Here is a 16,575-nt window from a genome sequence, read left to right on the forward strand (position 1 = left end):
AGTCAATGGTTCATCGGATCCACATGTCAATGATAAAGTTACATGACTTTGAAGATTGGGGATCATGATCCCCTTGTTTAAATCTTTGCAAAAACTGCTTGTAATCTTGTCTCGTTTATACCATTGCAAAAAACCTTGCAAAAACTGCCTGCTTGTAATCTTGTCTTGTACTCTTGTTTATACCATTGCAAAAACTGCCTGTAATCTTGTGTGCTTTATGATACTTTGTGGTAACCAGGTGAGATCTCTAACACCCAGTATTGATCGAAAATTTAGCTAAAATTTACTGTTTCAAAATTGAATTATCAAAAACCACTTGAAATTTCACTGGGTATCTACTTTCGTGGTTTTTGATCGGTTGTCGTCCGAAATACAAACCCTGGTGGAAACTGGTGGGGTGGCAAGACCAGATCCGACTTACTAGTGGTGTGTTTAGTTCACGCTAAAATTGAAAGTTTGATTGAAATTAGAACGATGTGACAGAAAAGTTGAAAATTTGTGTGTAGAAAAGTTTTAATGTGATGGAAAAGTTATAAGTTTGAAGAAAAAATTAAGAACTAGGCAGGCCTAGATCGAATTAGCATAGCATGTTCAGAGTTGTACTCCTACTGTCCTACACATAGCACATCTAGCAGCTAGCACGAGACATCTACAGCTGGGATACATGGGTTGAAACTACAAGTATCGTTGTTATGGTAAAATACTCCCTCCGTTTCAAAATGTTTGACACCGTTGACTTTTTAGTACATGTTTGACCATTCATCTTATTTAAAAAATTTAAGTAATTATTTATTCTTTTCATATCATTTGATTCATTGTTAAATATACTTTTGTGTACACATATAGTTTTACATATTTCACAAAATTTTTTGAATAAGACGAACGGTCAAACATGTGCTAAAAAGTCAATGGTGTCAAACATTTTAAAATGGAGAGAGTACATTTCTCAGTTCCAGTTTGCATGTCACAACATGTTACATCCCTACCTGAGCGGCATGGGGGCAAATGGAGCTCTCATTCAAGCATAGCAAGGTCACATGTCAAGCATTACAAACAAATTCAGTTTCATCGCGTCTTGCTTGTCTTCTGCACGAATTCGTCGTCTTTCATGTACTTCTCCTGCACCTCTGCTGTTGTAGTCACATGTCAAGGAACAAAAGGAAATGTGGAAAGGTGCAAGGGGGCTATAATAGTGATGTATTTCATGGACAAGAGAAAGAAAAAAAAAACAGTAAAGCAGCATCCAAGGATCATACAGCAGGCATGCGAATTGCCTTCAAGGGTAAGCACTAGTAAATCCAAATACCAGTCTGGAATACCAACATTGCCACAAATACTACAGGCTCCATGTGAAAATTGGCAAGTTGCACAGCCATAAATTTGCTATGTAAGGTGGTCTAGTGCTGTTCCATTCTAGTGTTGTTCCATATTGTAATAATTTATGCCTGTACGTGCCAGAGGGGTGATTTGAATAGAGTGCTTCTAGAACACTGAAAATAACTTAAGGTATGAGAGTAAAGATATTTGTTTGAATAAGCTAGGTGCTAGAAGAGACAGTAAAGGATATCTGTAGTAATCCCAGTCAAGTGGCGCTGCTGCAATTTTACTGAACTCAACGACACTGCTGTCTATAGATGAAAATATATAGCCATTGCTTTTGTCAATCAATTTCACAAGATTGCCGACGCTTTCCTTGTCCTAGAGGCAAAAACAACTTGTAAGACCAAGTTCACAGGGATCTTAATTGAAATAACTGAATCTTTCAAGTAAGTACCTGGATGTCCAAAGTTGTAAAATTGACCAAGCCAAAATCGTCAATCACATCGCACAGCTCCTTAGTAAGTTTCCTTAAGCAGATGGAACAAAAATATTATAAATAACCCAAGCAATAAAAATAATTACAAAGGTGAAATCCAAGCATAAGAGCAACATTATCAGAGATTTTGATTTGAATAATTAAATGATTCCCAGGGTTACTGCATCTCACTTCATAACAGGTCACACTGCTATGTTAACAGACATTGATTTAGGATGATCGTCTATCAATCCCCAAGAAGCAAAAACAATAGATGCATTCACAACTCCTGTGTTTGGTTTTTCAACTTTACCCAAGTACATATTCTTAATCTTAAACAGGTTGAGCATCGGATTTTTTGCACAAATATATTAGTTGCAACCTTTGGTTTCTCAATAAACAAAGAAATGGACAAAAGGGTACTGCTACTGCACACACATTTCACAATATTCCCAAGAGAACTGGAAATGCCTGCTTAATTACATCTAATTTGATCAAGTAACAAGGTTTCAATAAGTGCAATGTAACTATGCAAGTATGCTGGACTGCATATGCATGACTTTTTGAGGCAGTAAAGTTATGTATTTGCTGCTTGGATTTTTATGTTTTACCTGTACTTGGCAGAACGAGGATCTTGATCTAGATGGCGTTGCAAATAAGACAGATCCTCGACATCAGTGTAGAAGTTGAGGTTGAATGCTGCCAACAAAAAAGATGAGTAAATAGAAACATGTAATAATCAACTAAATTCTGCTGCAGGTAAAGCAGTACCTAAGTTTCCATAGTTCTCAATGAGGTCAATCTTTGACAAAACATTGATGTGTGGCAGCTCCATGTGTAGCATTGTTGACAGTGAAAGAAGCAATGCACTCACATACTTCCCAGGATCACAGCACAAATGAGCATCAATAAGGTGCACGGCAGTCAGCTGTAGAATACCAAGAAATATTGTGGGCAACGCAATTCATTACATAATCAATGAACTCTGGATAGGATTTAACACAGTTGTACCCGCAAGTTTAGCTTTTTGATAAGTTTGTAAATAATACTCCTCGCATTTGAGTGTAGAAAGAAAAGTTCCACTTGACCCGGGAAATCAAATAACAGATAGTGATCTGCAGAAATCATCACCACCATTGAGCAAATCACATAGGAAATCATGACAATAAAGCAGTATCTGTATAGGTATTTTAGTAACCCCTACTATGATCTTTCAGAACTAGCTCAACAAACAAAAGGTGTACTTGTGAACAAACTGAAACACAATCCTCAGAATAATGGAACCCAGGAGCTCTAATTGTTCAAAATCTATAACTTTAATTGGGTCCTACTTTTCTAGAACTGCAAAAAGTTAAGACTTCAGACCAAACAAACAGTTGTGAGTAAACCATTTTGAAAAGGAAATAATTGAAATTGACCAAATATTACATTTTTCTCTGAATGCACCATAACAACAATTTTTTTATCAGCTGTGCGAACAATATCGATGAGATCATGACTTCTATAGAAGATCTCCATTTTATAGATCTTCCAGGCTGCAGCTCATGGATATGGTTTTAATAAAGAAAGCCAGCCTATACCGACCTTCAATAAGAGGTTTCAACTTTTCCTCAAGCCAGTCGATATTCTTCTCCAAGTAATCCATGCAATACACAAGGCCTGACACAAATTTCAACAGCATACCATAAGCGAACATACAAAAGAAATAACAGGTTTGATTCCTGAAGTCTGGGGCTCTGGGCCAAACCTCCATTTGGACCAAGCGAATGCTCAGACATGACATCACTCAGTTTTATGAGGTCCTCAATGTTTATGGCGCATTCATATCTTAATCACCGCTGTCAAGGATACATTTCAGGTTTAACTGCAGAACAACAATCCAACAAGTGAAACAAGATAATATGGCAAATGGAGCATTTCAGAGCTCAAAGTGCAGAGGATACGGCAACACATCATTCGCAGGATCGAGATTGATAACCGCAACTTTCCTGCAACGCAACAGTGAAGCACATAAGTCAAAACATTTAGCATAATTGCAAATTTGCAAGTTGGGGAAACCTTCCATGAGCAAGCTCCCTGCCTCCATGGGAGAAAATTGCCCATCTCCCCTCACTCTCCCAACCTTCTCTCTCTATCGGCATAAAGCCGGCATACTCAATTCGAAATCTACCTACTATCTGAATCAAGCGACCTAGTTCTTGCTTTCCACAAATTCCTACCCGAACTGCATAGCGAGTCCATGCCCAGGAGGTAAGCAATACGCTTCTGCAACCAACAGAACGCAAGGCCGACCAGAAATTTGGAACAAACAAACAAACAAACACCTAGCACCGGAACCGCGAGCACGAAGGGAGTAGCTTGCGAGGGTTGGAGCAGCAGAAGCACGAGCTACTCACCTGCCGACGAGGGAGAGGAACTGGGACATCCCGTTGCAGTAGGTCGTCTTGCCGGAGCCCGGCGGCCCGATCACCACCTGCCCGAACACCATCCTCCGCCCGGCTAGAGCCTACCTCCTGGCGCTCGCTGGACGGGTGCAGGTAGGGTTTTCGCCGGAGATGGCGGTGGCGGCGGCGGTGTCAGCGCCGGCGACGCGAAGAGAAATCTTCTAGAACAGCAAGACGAGACGGCTTTACTTGGCCCACAAAATATAAACTCTTCGATTGCTTTGACGGCCCACGGCCCAGAGCCCACAGCTCGAGGCCCACGGACAACGGCACAGTGGTGGGCTTTAGCTCTTTTCTGGGTCGTCGCGGCTGCTCGTTGCAAGCGCATGCGCCGCCTTCTCACTCCGCCATGGCCGGCGGCGGCGGCGGCTGCTCCGGCCAGCGCCGCCGCCGCCTCCGCCGTCACAGTAGAGGCGGTGCTGGCCCTGCTGGAGCGCGCGATCTCCGCGGGGGACGTGCGCCGCCTCGGCGCGGCGGTGCACGCGCTCCTCGTCAAGACGGCGCTCACCCACCACACCCTCCTCTCCAACCGCCTCGTCGCGCTCTACGCGCTGCTCCCCACCCCGGCGGCATCGCTCGCCGCCTTCGACGACCTCCCGCACAAGAACGCGCACTCGTACAACTCCCTTCTGGCGGCGCTGGCCCGGGGCCGCGGCACCCTCCCCGACGCCCTCCGCCTGCTCGACGGAATGCCGCCCGCCTCCCGCAACGTCGTCTCCTACAACACCGTCATCTCGTCGCTCGCGCGTCACGGCCGCGAGTCTGAGGCGCTCCGCGTGTTCGCCCAGCTGGCCAGGGACAGGGGCCTGGGGCAGCAGCAGGTGGCCATCGACCGGTTCACGGTGGTCAGCGCCGCGAGCGCGTGCGCGGGGCTCCGGGATGCGAGGCACCTCCGCGAGTTGCATGGCGCGGTGGTGGTGTCGGGTATGGAGGTGACTGTCATCATGGCCAACGCAATGGTGGACGCCTACAGCAAGGCCGGGAGGGTGGAGGATGCACGGGGGGTATTCGACCAGATGACCATCCGTGACTCGGTTTCTTGGACATCGATGATTGCAGGGTATTGCCGGGCAAGCATGCTTGACGATGCTGTGCAAGTATTCGACATGATGCCAGCGCAGGACGCCATAGCATGGACAGCACTCATCTCTGGGCATGAGCAGAATGGGGAGGAGGAGATCGCTCTCGAGCTTTTTGAAAGGATGACAGGTGAGGGGGTAGTGCCAACCCCCTTTGCCCTCGTGTCATGTCTGGGTGCGTGCGCCAAGGTTGGTCTTGTCGCCCGAGGGAAGGAAGTGCATGGCTTCATCTTGCGCAGGAGCATCGGTTCAGACCCTTTCAACGTTTTCATCCACAATGCCCTTATTGACATGTATTCCAAGTGTGGCGACATGGTAGCGGCCATGGCGGTGTTTGACAGGATGCTTGAGAGGGACATCATCTCTTGGAACTCCATGGTGACAGGGTTCTCGCACAATGGCCAGGGAAAGCAGTCACTTGCAGTGTTTGAGAGGATGCTTAAAGATGAAGTACAACCAACCTATGTCACTTTTCTCGCTGTCCTCACAGCTTGCAGCCATGCTGGTCTAGTCTCTGATGGCCGCCGGATTCTTGAATCAATGCAGGACCATGGTGTTGAACCAAGAGCTGAACACTACGCCGCTTTCATTGATGCTCTTGGTCGGAATCGCCAGCTGGAAGAAGCAAGTGAGTTCATCAAAGGCTTGTCCTCCAAGATCGGTCTGGGTACAACTGGGTCATGGGGGGCCCTCCTTGGTGCATGTCATGTTCATGGCAATATTGAGATCGCGGAAGAAGTTGCCGAGGCCCTGTTCCAGTTGGAGCCTGAGAACAGTGGTCGGTATGTCATGTTGTCAAACATATACTCAGCAGCAGGACAGTGGGACGATGCCCGCCAGGTCAGGGCTCTCATGAAGGGGAAAGGATTGAGGAAGGACCAAGCTTATAGTTGGATAGAGGTGCAGAGAGCAAAACACATGTTCGTCGCCGATGACACATCTCACCATGAGGCGAATGAAATATATGAGATGCTGGACAAGCTTTTTCATCACATGTTCATTATAGGGGGTAATGTTGAGGAGCTTATAGTTGGATAGAGGTGCAGAGAGAAAAACACTTGTTTGTCGCTGCTAACACATCTCACTGTGACGCAAATGAAATATATGAGATGCTGGACAAGCTTTTTCATCACGTGCTCGGGGTAATGTTGAGGACAAGCATGGCAATTTTGTTTTGTGCTGAAAGATACATCCTCTGGAATGAAACAATTGCTTTAGCATTGCAAGAACAAGGCCATTGGTCTCAGGCATGAGGGATGAAGCCCACTGATTTGCCTTCAGCATCCTTGGTATGGCAGATTGGTGGTGTGTTTCAAGGATGCTGCAAAGGAGCGTCAGAGTCCAAAATGTGGTTATTGTGTTTCTTTGAGATTGCAATCACAAATAAACTCGTACGATTTTGATTCGTTTGGAACTTGGCATCCTGAAGGATCAATTTTTCACTTGAAGATGACAACTGACAGGACAAATTCAGAGTCCAGAACTTTGGGCCATTGCCTCGGCAGAGCTTTACAATTGCCTGATCCAGCTCAATTTGTGAGTTTGAAGAATCAACTACTGAGTCATTTACTCATTTTCCCCCCTCTGCAATAGAGGTGTTGATTTCCAATCTTTGCCACGATGATCGTATATTTGGATTTGGGAAGGTGGTAGGATAGAAGTCTTCAGCTTTCCACTCTTTGTAATTTGTAGTCTTTGTTATTGAACGTTCAGAGTACATATATAATATAATTTTTGTGTGCGAAGTTTGACTGAATTTTGCAGTGGATGATTCAGATCGGAGTTGAAGAATATGTTGTCGTCAATTGGCAATTGACAAGCATGAAGGCATATATATATATGTCTAGTTCAGTCTATCAATGGCATGCAACTTGGGAAGATTACGCCCATGTTACATTTAATGCCTTTTTTATTAGGAGGATTTGCAAAAGAATTTTGGAGTACTCGTTCTACTTTACTTCGTCCATCACAGCTTCACAAGGCATTTGAAGAAGGCGACAAAAGGAAAATCTGATGGAACAATAATGTGCCTGAGAGTGCTGAATGTCAAGCGCCGTATGAGGATGGTCCATTTGAGCAGATAACAATAATGTGCTTGGTACATTTTGCGCGTGCGTTGCAAAATGGTTAAAAAAAAAAGAAAACTCAGCGAGTGGGCAGAGCAGCTTTACCATTGGGTGGTGGTGAGGCCAGTGGATTGGAGTATTGGAACCATTTGAAGCAGCCGGAACAAGCTAGCATAGCAAACACTATGGAGATGATCTGATGATGCAAGAACACCATGCACCGATGCACGCAAGAGACAAGAAAAACAAGAACACAGCAACCGGCTAAAGCAATAGTTGAAGAGGAGCTAACTCCATTCATTCGATTCGCCACAACGTCGAGATGATGGATGCGCTAGTCGAGTACTTCAATTCAAGGAAATCTGCAAACCGATGTGGTCCGTCGTAGCAGCAGCAAATAAGTTTGCACAAGAGCAGCGTAGGAGACTACTGGAGTGCACTGCATTGGCATGCGTCACTGGTGATGTAGACACGCAGTAGCTGGAGAAACTAGCCAACGGATGAAGAGCCCCTTTTTTACCCTGCAAGGCAACAGGTGAAAGACAGTAGTAGTAGTTACTATCCTCGTGGTTGGGTCTCTCCCGTTCGTTCGTTCGTTCTCCACCCAATTCGCCATCACCACCGCACCAAGCTCGGTATCACCTCGTCGATCGTCGGCTGGTGCCGCACGCGTCGGCGTCGGCGTCGGTCGTCGTCGTCTTTTCTTGTGGCGCCGGTGGTGGAAGTGGAGGAAGGCTGCTGCTGCTGCAGCAGCAACACTGACTGCCACAAGGTATTATCCATCCATCCAACCATTTCTATCCCTTCCGTTCCGCCCTATCCGATGAGGCAGGAATGCGGGATGCAAAATGTGTGCCTCACATTGCCCACGAGCGGCATATTTTGCATAGCTCAGGTGCCATTGGCAGAATGTGGCCTCGTATGCCCTCCTCTTTCTCATCCTTCACCACCAGCAGTAAGCATCCAAGGTGTGCCAGCCACCTTTTTACTCCCACTTGATCAATCTGATGGTAATTGCAAATCTGATATTGACCAATGAACAGTGCAGTGCAATCTTGCTCATTCAGACAGAAGAACTACTGCGTCCTGCAAAACACCAACCAAATGTTACTTTAACACACACTAGATCAATAGATCATCGTCATCATGTTCACATCTGCGAAACTAATCAGCAGAACGAGGTTGGGTTGGGTTTTTGAAGTCAAGAACATCACCTCGAGGCTACAAGGCTAGAGAGTTGGGATGATCAAATGATACATGCCACAACCAACCGCAGGCAGTACACTACGCCTGCATGCGCACCTGAGCATGTGCCAACAAGAATGAGGATCTCCATCATTCTCCTCCCCCACAGCATCGGCCAATGTGCGCGCCTCGACCGAACTGCATCAGCACGACGTCATCACCACCAGCACCAGGTGCTGTGGTGGGGCCGGGTCACCCACGCTCTGCATGACAGGTGGGGCCCACCACCCCCCTCAGGACTCAGGAGATGTTAGGTTTTGCCTCACGTGTGCTGGCAACGGCAATGGCGTTCCATTGATTCCCCCCGGCAGCAGCAGCAGCAGAGCACCGGCTTCCAGTGGCGGACATGCCCTGCCACAAAGAAGCACAGCATGCATATGATCCCAAAAGATAAAGCCAAAGCCAAAAAAAAACTAAAGAGATCCAAGAGCTAGAAAGATAGAGGCTCAAGAGAAACCGTGCGAGCGACAGCGAGGGGGGGCTGCCTCCGCACCATTGGAATGATGAGGCCACCATGATCTTTTCCTGGGAGCAGCACAGAGGAGTTGTGTGAGAGTTCCTGGAAGATTCGGCCATCATGATCTCATTTTGGTTAATCTTATCGAGATAAGCATCTTCTTGCATCTGAAACCAATCGGGATTGAATCGAACCACAGTTTCCTTTGATGGATCTCTTCACAAGTGGTCATCATGAGATTGTTAAACTTTCTACCAAGAAAGATGGAGGGGGGGGGGGGGGGTCTTATACTCTTACCACTTGAGATCGATGCAACTTGATGGCATGGAGTCCTTTCACCAACTGGGCATTTTTCTAGTTAATCACTCTCAGGTGAGGTGATCCTCTCCTGATAATTATTGTGCCTGCCAAGGCAGATAAGAATTTTCCCCAGTTGATTCATGAATAATTTGGAATGATTAGTGTACCCCTCTGACGCAGCAATGTATACAACAGGAGGACAACATCTGGGTTGCTTCTTCTTCAAGTGATGCCCTTGTACTTTTGCCACACAGGTCCAGAAAAAATGTGCAACTTGCTTGCTGGCACTCGTGTATATAATGGCTGGCTGTGGTCAAGGTGCATATGGCTTGAGAAGGGTGACGCCTGCATGACATGAGCAAGAATGCAATGGTCAGGGGGGAAACAAATAGTATACGCAATGATCATGAAAAGAAATACTGCACTAGAGATGTTGCCTGTCACATTACCTTGTTCTGAGGTTTTGGGGAATGTACATTAAGGAGTGCCTGTCACAATGTAGTAATCAGCTCATGTGAAAACCTTATCACTTGATAAAACTTCAAACACTTGATATAATAATCTATACAGTAAGTAATTAATACAGGCTTAAAGAAATTGCTGATAGAAAATCCAATTCAATGAGGTAATGACTAATCAACAAAAAAGTACTGATACCTACCAGCTGAGATCTAATATAAGCCAACAATCCTTAAGGCCATCAATTATATCACAGGCTGCTGGATGAACACTTTTATCATGCATGTACTATGGAATGATTCAATTATTATTTCTGCCCCCCTCTGAAAAACTAATATATATCTCTGCACACTACTGCAGCCAACGGGTACATAGCAGTGCATCATGAATCCATGATCCAACAAATGTCTCCTCATAGTATCATTATTTCCCTCCAAAGAAGAAAAGAGAAATATATAGAATATAAGCATCGCAAAATGTCGCCCTCGCTTGGCTGCCATCCTCCTACGGATCAGCACTCAGCACTCCTTGACTTGCACGTCTCTCTCTCTCTCTCTCTCTCTCTCTCTCTCTCTCTACATCTCACTCTTTCACACAATCACACACATATGCTCCCTATAAGTAGCACTCGCTCACCAAGATCAGCAAGCTTCCCATTTCAAATTCATCAATATCCCAGCCAAGTTGCATTTGACTGCAGTTTGTAAGTTGCACTTGTAGTTGTAGCATGGGAGGAGCTACAAACTTACCTCCAGGTTTCCACTTCTTCCCCTCGGATGAAGAGCTCGTCGTCCATTTCCTCCGTCGCAAGGTCTCCCTCCTCCCATGCCACCCTGACATCATCCCGACGCTGCTTCCGCATCGGTACAATCCATGGGAGCTGAATGGTAAGTCTGCAACTGCATTGATCAATATGATTTCACTAATTTGTTCTCTTACAAGTCATGCTGAGTGCTGATAGAAATTGCAATTTTAAGGCAAAGCACTGCAAGCTGGGAACCAGTGGTACTTCTTCTGCCATCTAACACAAAGTAGGACCTCATCCAATGGGCACTGGAGCCCCATTGGAGTTGATGAAACAGTAAGAAGCGGCGGCCGCAATGTTGGCTTGAAGAAAACGCTGCTATTCTCCATTGGAGAGCCCTCTGAAGGCATCAGAACCAACTGGATCATGCATGAGTACCATCTGCTAGACGGGGATTGCGTCGCTGGCGGTAGCAGCAACTTGACTAGCTCGAGCTCTAACAGGAGGTCTCATAGGAAGAGAGGCCACTCAAGCATGGTAAGTGATGCATATCCTCTCTATCTTGCTGCTCGATCAGCAGTCAACAGTTCAGTAAATTGCGTATAAGGAGTAACTGGAGCACAAAATACTAAAATTTATGCATGATCATTACAGGAGTCCAACAACTGGGTGCTGTGCCGAGTGTTCGAATCGAGCTGCGGTTCACAAGTGAGCTTCCACGGTGAGGGCACCGAGCTTTCATGCTTAGATGAGGTGTTTTTGTCACTAGATGACTACGATGAAGTAAGTTTGCCGAATAAATAGAAATATAGAACCTAGCTAAGTCAGTACTCGTTAGAGCTGACAGTAGGTCCTATGCCTATCAAACCATTTGATTAGCTATGGCCGGGTTATGTTGATGATATCTATACATAATCTGTTGCATTATGAATAATTAAATGGTCTGGGAGGCATTGAACCCAATCCAGTCCATCCTAGATAATTACCATGTAATTAGTTATCCCCCAACGAGTATGTTGGGCTTGTGTCAGACAACTGTGGCATATGTGTGAAGCACAAGTCGCTTCTAAAAAGATGAGTTTTTTTTTCTCGTTTCTCGCATATGGTGGTCTACTTTGGCTCATGAAGCATTCAAAATTTTAATATAATCAAAGCATGCACTTCATGCAGCTTGTGGTATATACAAATCTAGAAATATAACTATTTATAAGCTTGTGTAGTTGCTTGCTACATCAAACTATCTTCGCATCTGTATGGACATTGTGTTCTATCACCACAAAGAAAAAAGGAAGGTGGGTGGAGCTTACGCGATCATATGGCCATCTATGCTGTCAATGGAAATCATGCATGCTTGTGTGGAAATCGCGCTCAGATGAACTCATCAAACTTGCCAGCCCCGGTTATCATGTAGGTGGACCCTGCTAGAGTTTTCAACCCTGATTGATCTATTGCCTAATGGACGGCTTTAGGACATTAATAGTGGGACAGTGCCTATTGAGTAACTTTATACTGAAAAGTTTTTGACAAATTGAGAAGTTTACTCTTGGAAATGCTATGATATATGACTAATGCATGTACGAGGGGGAGTTGTTAATTTGCCCACTCATCACTTCAGATGCATGTTATTACTTTTTAAAATAACTAAACAGTCATGATGAAGTTTAATATATATGTAAGTGAATGGGGACACTTGACAAAAAAAGTTCAATTAAAGTTATGTTAGTGGTCTATATATGTTACTCATCTTAATTACTTCCTCCGTTTCAGATTATAAGACTTTCTAGCATTGCCCACATTCATATAGATGTTAATGAATCTAGACATATATGTGCGCCTAGATTCATTAATATCTATATGAATGTGGGCAATGCTAGAAAGTCTTATAACCTGAAACGGAGGTAGTAATTGTTAAAAAAACAAAAGGAGCTGAATAGAGAGTTCAAAGTTCAAACTTTGGCAATTGCCAGCCAGATAACATATTTACTATATCCCCTACTGTTGTATACATACACAAAATATCTCATCGCCGAACACTGCTGCCACTTTGATAGTGCCAAATATGGTGAACTAAAGTATTAGCATTTGCAGAAACAAGATAAGCTAACTTGTTATTGTTCCTACATGCTTAAGTGTGGTTAGGAAAAGAAATAACAACATATGAAATAAGCAAGCATAGAAGCACCAGTAGTGATTAAGTAGTTTTAACTGACCATATATAAGAATAATTGCCAAAGGCATATACCTGAATTACAATGAGATCAAGCATTTTGTGAATTAATATGATTCATTGTGCTTGACCTAGGGAAAAGAAACAAAATCATACAGCTATCCATAGTGCTCCAATAATCCTGAAATGAGAGCAGCAATATGTAAATGACATTCTTTCTTTATGGAAAAAGAAAAGAGGAGATTGCTATCATGTTGAATCAGTAGCATGGTTCCTGAACTACATATTTAAAGTCTGTAAGCCCAGCAAACACAATTTTACATCCTTACCATCAAAGGGAATTTTGAACTACTAATGCAAGGCAGTGAACATGGTAATAAATAAAGTCCATGCCAAACTTGGAAGTATTGCCTTGCTCACTTTTTCTTCCAAATTATTGAACCTGCAAACCCAAATTGAGTTTAATGAAATAGCTGACACAGCCTGATGGATTACCCCTGGTTGTTTCCATCTACTAGCAGATACAAATTTACCTCCTAAGTGCTTCTAATGATGCTAGAAAGCCGAATGCCAATAAGCACATCGTCTATACTACTAACATCATTTACTTCTTCTAAGAGGATACATACCTAACTCCCCAATTGGGATACTCATGACACTTCAAAAGCTAACAACCCTTTGAATCCTACATTAAGGTTGCATGCATGCTAACTTTGCTAGTGTGCTCACTAATGTTTACATTAACATTCTCTTTGTACCAGCCTATGTAAAGAACTCCACAGTAAGTACAACACCCAAACAATATTTATGACATACTAGAGTAAACTCACCTCAGTGTATATACTTTACTGAAGTCACTCCCTAATAAGTTTACAAAGCCAACTGAAATGGATGCACAAATTTTTTTTTTTGGCCAAACTTGTACTTCAGTTCTCCATGATGTTTTGAAAGCCATCTGGCTAGTTGCTTCACATGCATTAGAAAGACACGCTTGGGGACTTTTGAAATGGGTTAGATCCATGTAGTTTTCAACAAGTACAGATGTATGCCTAAGATTGTGACACAACATTATCTATCCATGCGTAAGTGCATTTGCCGACGGGGCCACATTCATGCATTTAGTACCTTTTTTCCTAGGCATTCATTATGTTAGTGATATGCACATCATGGCCAACTAGTTCACTTCAACACATCAACGTAGGACTGAAACAGAAAATTCTTCTTAATATCTTGGGAGCATTCATTCCATGTAGATCAACACAAATTGCACAAAAAAACCATCTTCATATCCATGTTTTTTCAATTGTTTAGAATAGCAGCTAAGCAATGCAATCTAGATTCTAGAAAAAAAAATGAAAATCTGATTGTATGACGGAGTCTCAGAAAAGAGGGTCCACAGCACAAAATATGATCATTTGATGTTGACCTCACACCAATGATTGTTGTGAAATATGTAGAAGGAAATTGTGATTCTTTAATTTGCATCTGACTAGTCAAATAAAGCATGTAAATTCCCGGATGATAGTTAACTGTAAAATTCAAAACTAACCCATGCAAGGTTATCTGTTTCGCATGGTGTGAAACTGTGAATCAAAGAACTTGGAAGTTGACACGCAATTCACAAATGTCACAATATTCTGCAGAGTGTCTGAGCAGAGACAAACAGAAATACTTATGACTATACAACAAATGATGTGTTATGGGATAGCATTACGTGCTCCATAGCAGGCAACAAATGAACTGGTTCTATGTGTGAGAATAACATGGAGAGACCGAGAGTGTACAAATTAATTGTATGTATAACACATCAATTAAGTATTCAAGTATGATGAACCGCAAAACAGTGTCCAAAGCAGAGTTAAATCGGGTCCATTTCATCGAACCCTCTTTCCTATCTATACTATATCGACAGACATTATACTCTTCAGTATTCAACTCTTTAAGCTTGAAAACAAGCATAAAAAACTACTGCCAAATCATGACAAGAGTTGAGACAACCTTATAGAAATTAATTAATAAACTAATTTCACAGGCATTTATTTGGGACAATGCGACTCCTAACATTTGACACGAAGAAATATTGGGCCAAATGTCATGCACAAGCACGCAGGGCTCAAATCAATCAAAAGCCCATAACCCACCAATCGATTTTGTTTTCTCACTCGGACCGGATTAACACATTCTAATCTTCGCGGCAGAATTAACCAAACCCTAACCTCTCCCTCGGAAAGGGAAACCACAAATCCCAGAACAAAATCTCCGATCTCTTATCACCTCAACGATCCATCAGCGACACGGATTAGATTCCACCCCTTTTGGCAGGAACAAGAACCATCGATCTCGTCTACGAGTAAGAAATTAATCACGCGGCCGCATGAGGCGGGGGGGCAAGATAATTAAGGAGATCAGCGACCTGCATTGCGTCCGGCTGAGTGTTTGCGGGAGGAGAGCTAGAGATCACCTGGCGCATCACGAGACGACGCCGGAGCATATCCTCCCGCCGGAGACGACCCGGAATCAGCGGCTCGCGGCCGACGGGCGACGGCGGCGGCGGCGGCGGCGGCGGGTAGGGGCTTTGGAGGCGAAGCGAGAGGGGTGAGCTTGTGATTAGTTCAAAAGGTTATGGGGCAATCTGCAATAACTTCACATCGCTGCTTCCTTCGCTCGCCATCGCCAGTCGACGCGTTTCTCCTGACTGGAACCTCTCACCCTGCCACGGAAAACGGAGCAGCGATTAGCAGATGATTAATTAAGTATTTGATATTTTTTAAAGAAATGGATTAATATAATTTTTTAAGCAACTTTCGTGTAGAAATTTTTTAAAAAAACACATCATTTAGCAGTTTGAAAAACGTACGCGCAGAAAACGAGTGAGGGAAGTTGGGAACGAGAGGTAACGAATGCAGCCTAAGGCTCTAACATATTTCCCTCTAACTTATGTCATTGACGTGTGGGTGTCAGTGACTCAAAGTCAGACGGAAGTAAGTCAGAGGATCCTCTCTCCATTTCTCCTTCCACAACACGAAAAGAAAACCTTCCCCGCATGTTTCTTGTTTTTTCCGCGGAAAATTTTTTTCCCGCGCATGTTTTTTCTTTTTTTTAACTGAACAAACTTTTAACTCAGATTTAAAAATTTTGAAATCAAAATTTGAAATTTTTCAACTTACATTCGAAAACTTTCAAATTCATATCTGAGAGTTTATACTTAGATTTGAAAACTTTTAACGTAGATTTTGAAAATTTTCAGGTCAAGATTTCAAAACTTTTAACTCAGATTTAAAAACTTTTTAACTCATATTTGAAAACTTTCAAGTCCAGATTTGAAACTTTTAAACTTAATTTGAAAACTTTCAGCCCAGATTTGAAAATTTTCAAATCAAGATTTGAAACTTTCAACTCGGATTCGAAAACTTTCAACTAAATATTTGAAACTTTCAATTCAAATTTGAAAACTTTCATCTTAAAGTTTAAAACATTCAACTTAAATTTTAAAAACATTCAAACTCAAAATTTAAACTTTGAGCTAAAATTTTAAAAACTTTTTTACTCAACATTTGCATGTGATTAAAAAAATTCACGAAAAAAAATCATGTGAAAAAAAATAAAAAAATCATGAAAATAAAATCATGTTCACTAAAGAAATCACGTGAGACCCGCAGGCCGCACGTGTGCGCCAGCTTTTCTAATGGCACACTCGCGCCCTTTGTGTGAGCGGCAGACCCTCAAAGTAAAACACATTATTTTATAGAACGTGGCTATTTTTACATGTTTCAAGAGCCTACGGATTTAACAAAATTTCTTTTTCTGGTCTAATTTTT

The 16,575-nt window shown here is 43.1% G+C and overlaps 3 protein-coding genes and 2 long non-coding RNA genes across 6 annotated transcripts; 2 read left to right on the forward strand and 3 right to left on the reverse strand.

The window, feature by feature from the left end:
- Positions 1-894: 894 nt before the first annotated feature.
- Positions 895-4,415, reverse strand: LOC4329653 (GPN-loop GTPase QQT1). Its single transcript, NM_001416668.1, has 10 exons — positions 4,192-4,415; positions 3,739-3,783; positions 3,543-3,622; positions 3,380-3,454; positions 2,807-2,910; positions 2,567-2,723; positions 2,407-2,494; positions 1,775-1,847; positions 1,568-1,698; positions 895-1,135 (listed from the first exon to the last, which is right to left on the reverse strand). Exons 1-10 carry the CDS (start codon positions 4,281-4,283, stop codon positions 1,066-1,068), a joined length of 915 nt encoding a protein of 304 aa, NP_001403597.1. The 5' UTR covers positions 4,284-4,415; the 3' UTR covers positions 895-1,065.
- Positions 4,416-4,554: 139 nt separating this feature from the next.
- On the forward strand, positions 4,555-7,063 carry LOC4329654 (pentatricopeptide repeat-containing protein At2g22070). The gene has a single exon (XM_015770564.3). It carries the CDS (start codon positions 4,566-4,568, stop codon positions 6,354-6,356), a length of 1,791 nt encoding a protein of 596 aa, XP_015626050.1. The 5' UTR covers positions 4,555-4,565; the 3' UTR covers positions 6,357-7,063.
- A 1,768-nt stretch (positions 7,064-8,831) lies between these two features.
- On the reverse strand, positions 8,832-9,525 carry LOC136355435 (uncharacterized). 2 transcript variants are annotated; one of them, XR_010739687.1, is made up of 3 exons: positions 9,384-9,525; positions 9,087-9,154; positions 8,832-8,980 (listed from the first exon to the last, which is right to left on the reverse strand). It is a non-coding gene; the product is annotated as an uncharacterized lncRNA (long non-coding RNA). The 2 variants fall into 2 exon arrangements; XR_010739688.1 differs by having other exon boundaries at positions 9,087-9,188; positions 9,384-9,523.
- A 66-nt stretch (positions 9,526-9,591) lies between these two features.
- Positions 9,592-15,371, reverse strand: LOC136355434 (uncharacterized). The gene is made up of 5 exons (XR_010739686.1): positions 15,219-15,371; positions 13,087-13,199; positions 12,833-12,938; positions 9,836-9,874; positions 9,592-9,731 (listed from the first exon to the last, which is right to left on the reverse strand). It is a non-coding gene; the product is annotated as an uncharacterized lncRNA (long non-coding RNA).
- LOC4329655 (NAC domain-containing protein 104) lies at positions 10,492-11,769 on the forward strand. Its single transcript, XM_015770567.3, has 3 exons — positions 10,492-10,732; positions 10,823-11,127; positions 11,245-11,769. The coding sequence occupies exons 1-3, from the start codon at positions 10,573-10,575 to the stop codon at positions 11,392-11,394; spliced, it is 615 nt and encodes a 204-aa protein (XP_015626053.1). The 5' UTR covers positions 10,492-10,572; the 3' UTR covers positions 11,395-11,769.
- Positions 15,372-16,575: the final 1,204 nt, after the last annotated feature.

Source organism: Oryza sativa, chromosome 2 (assembly GCF_034140825.1).
Source record: "Oryza sativa Japonica Group chromosome 2, ASM3414082v1".
Classification (NCBI taxonomy): Eukaryota; Viridiplantae; Streptophyta; class Magnoliopsida; order Poales; family Poaceae; genus Oryza; species Oryza sativa.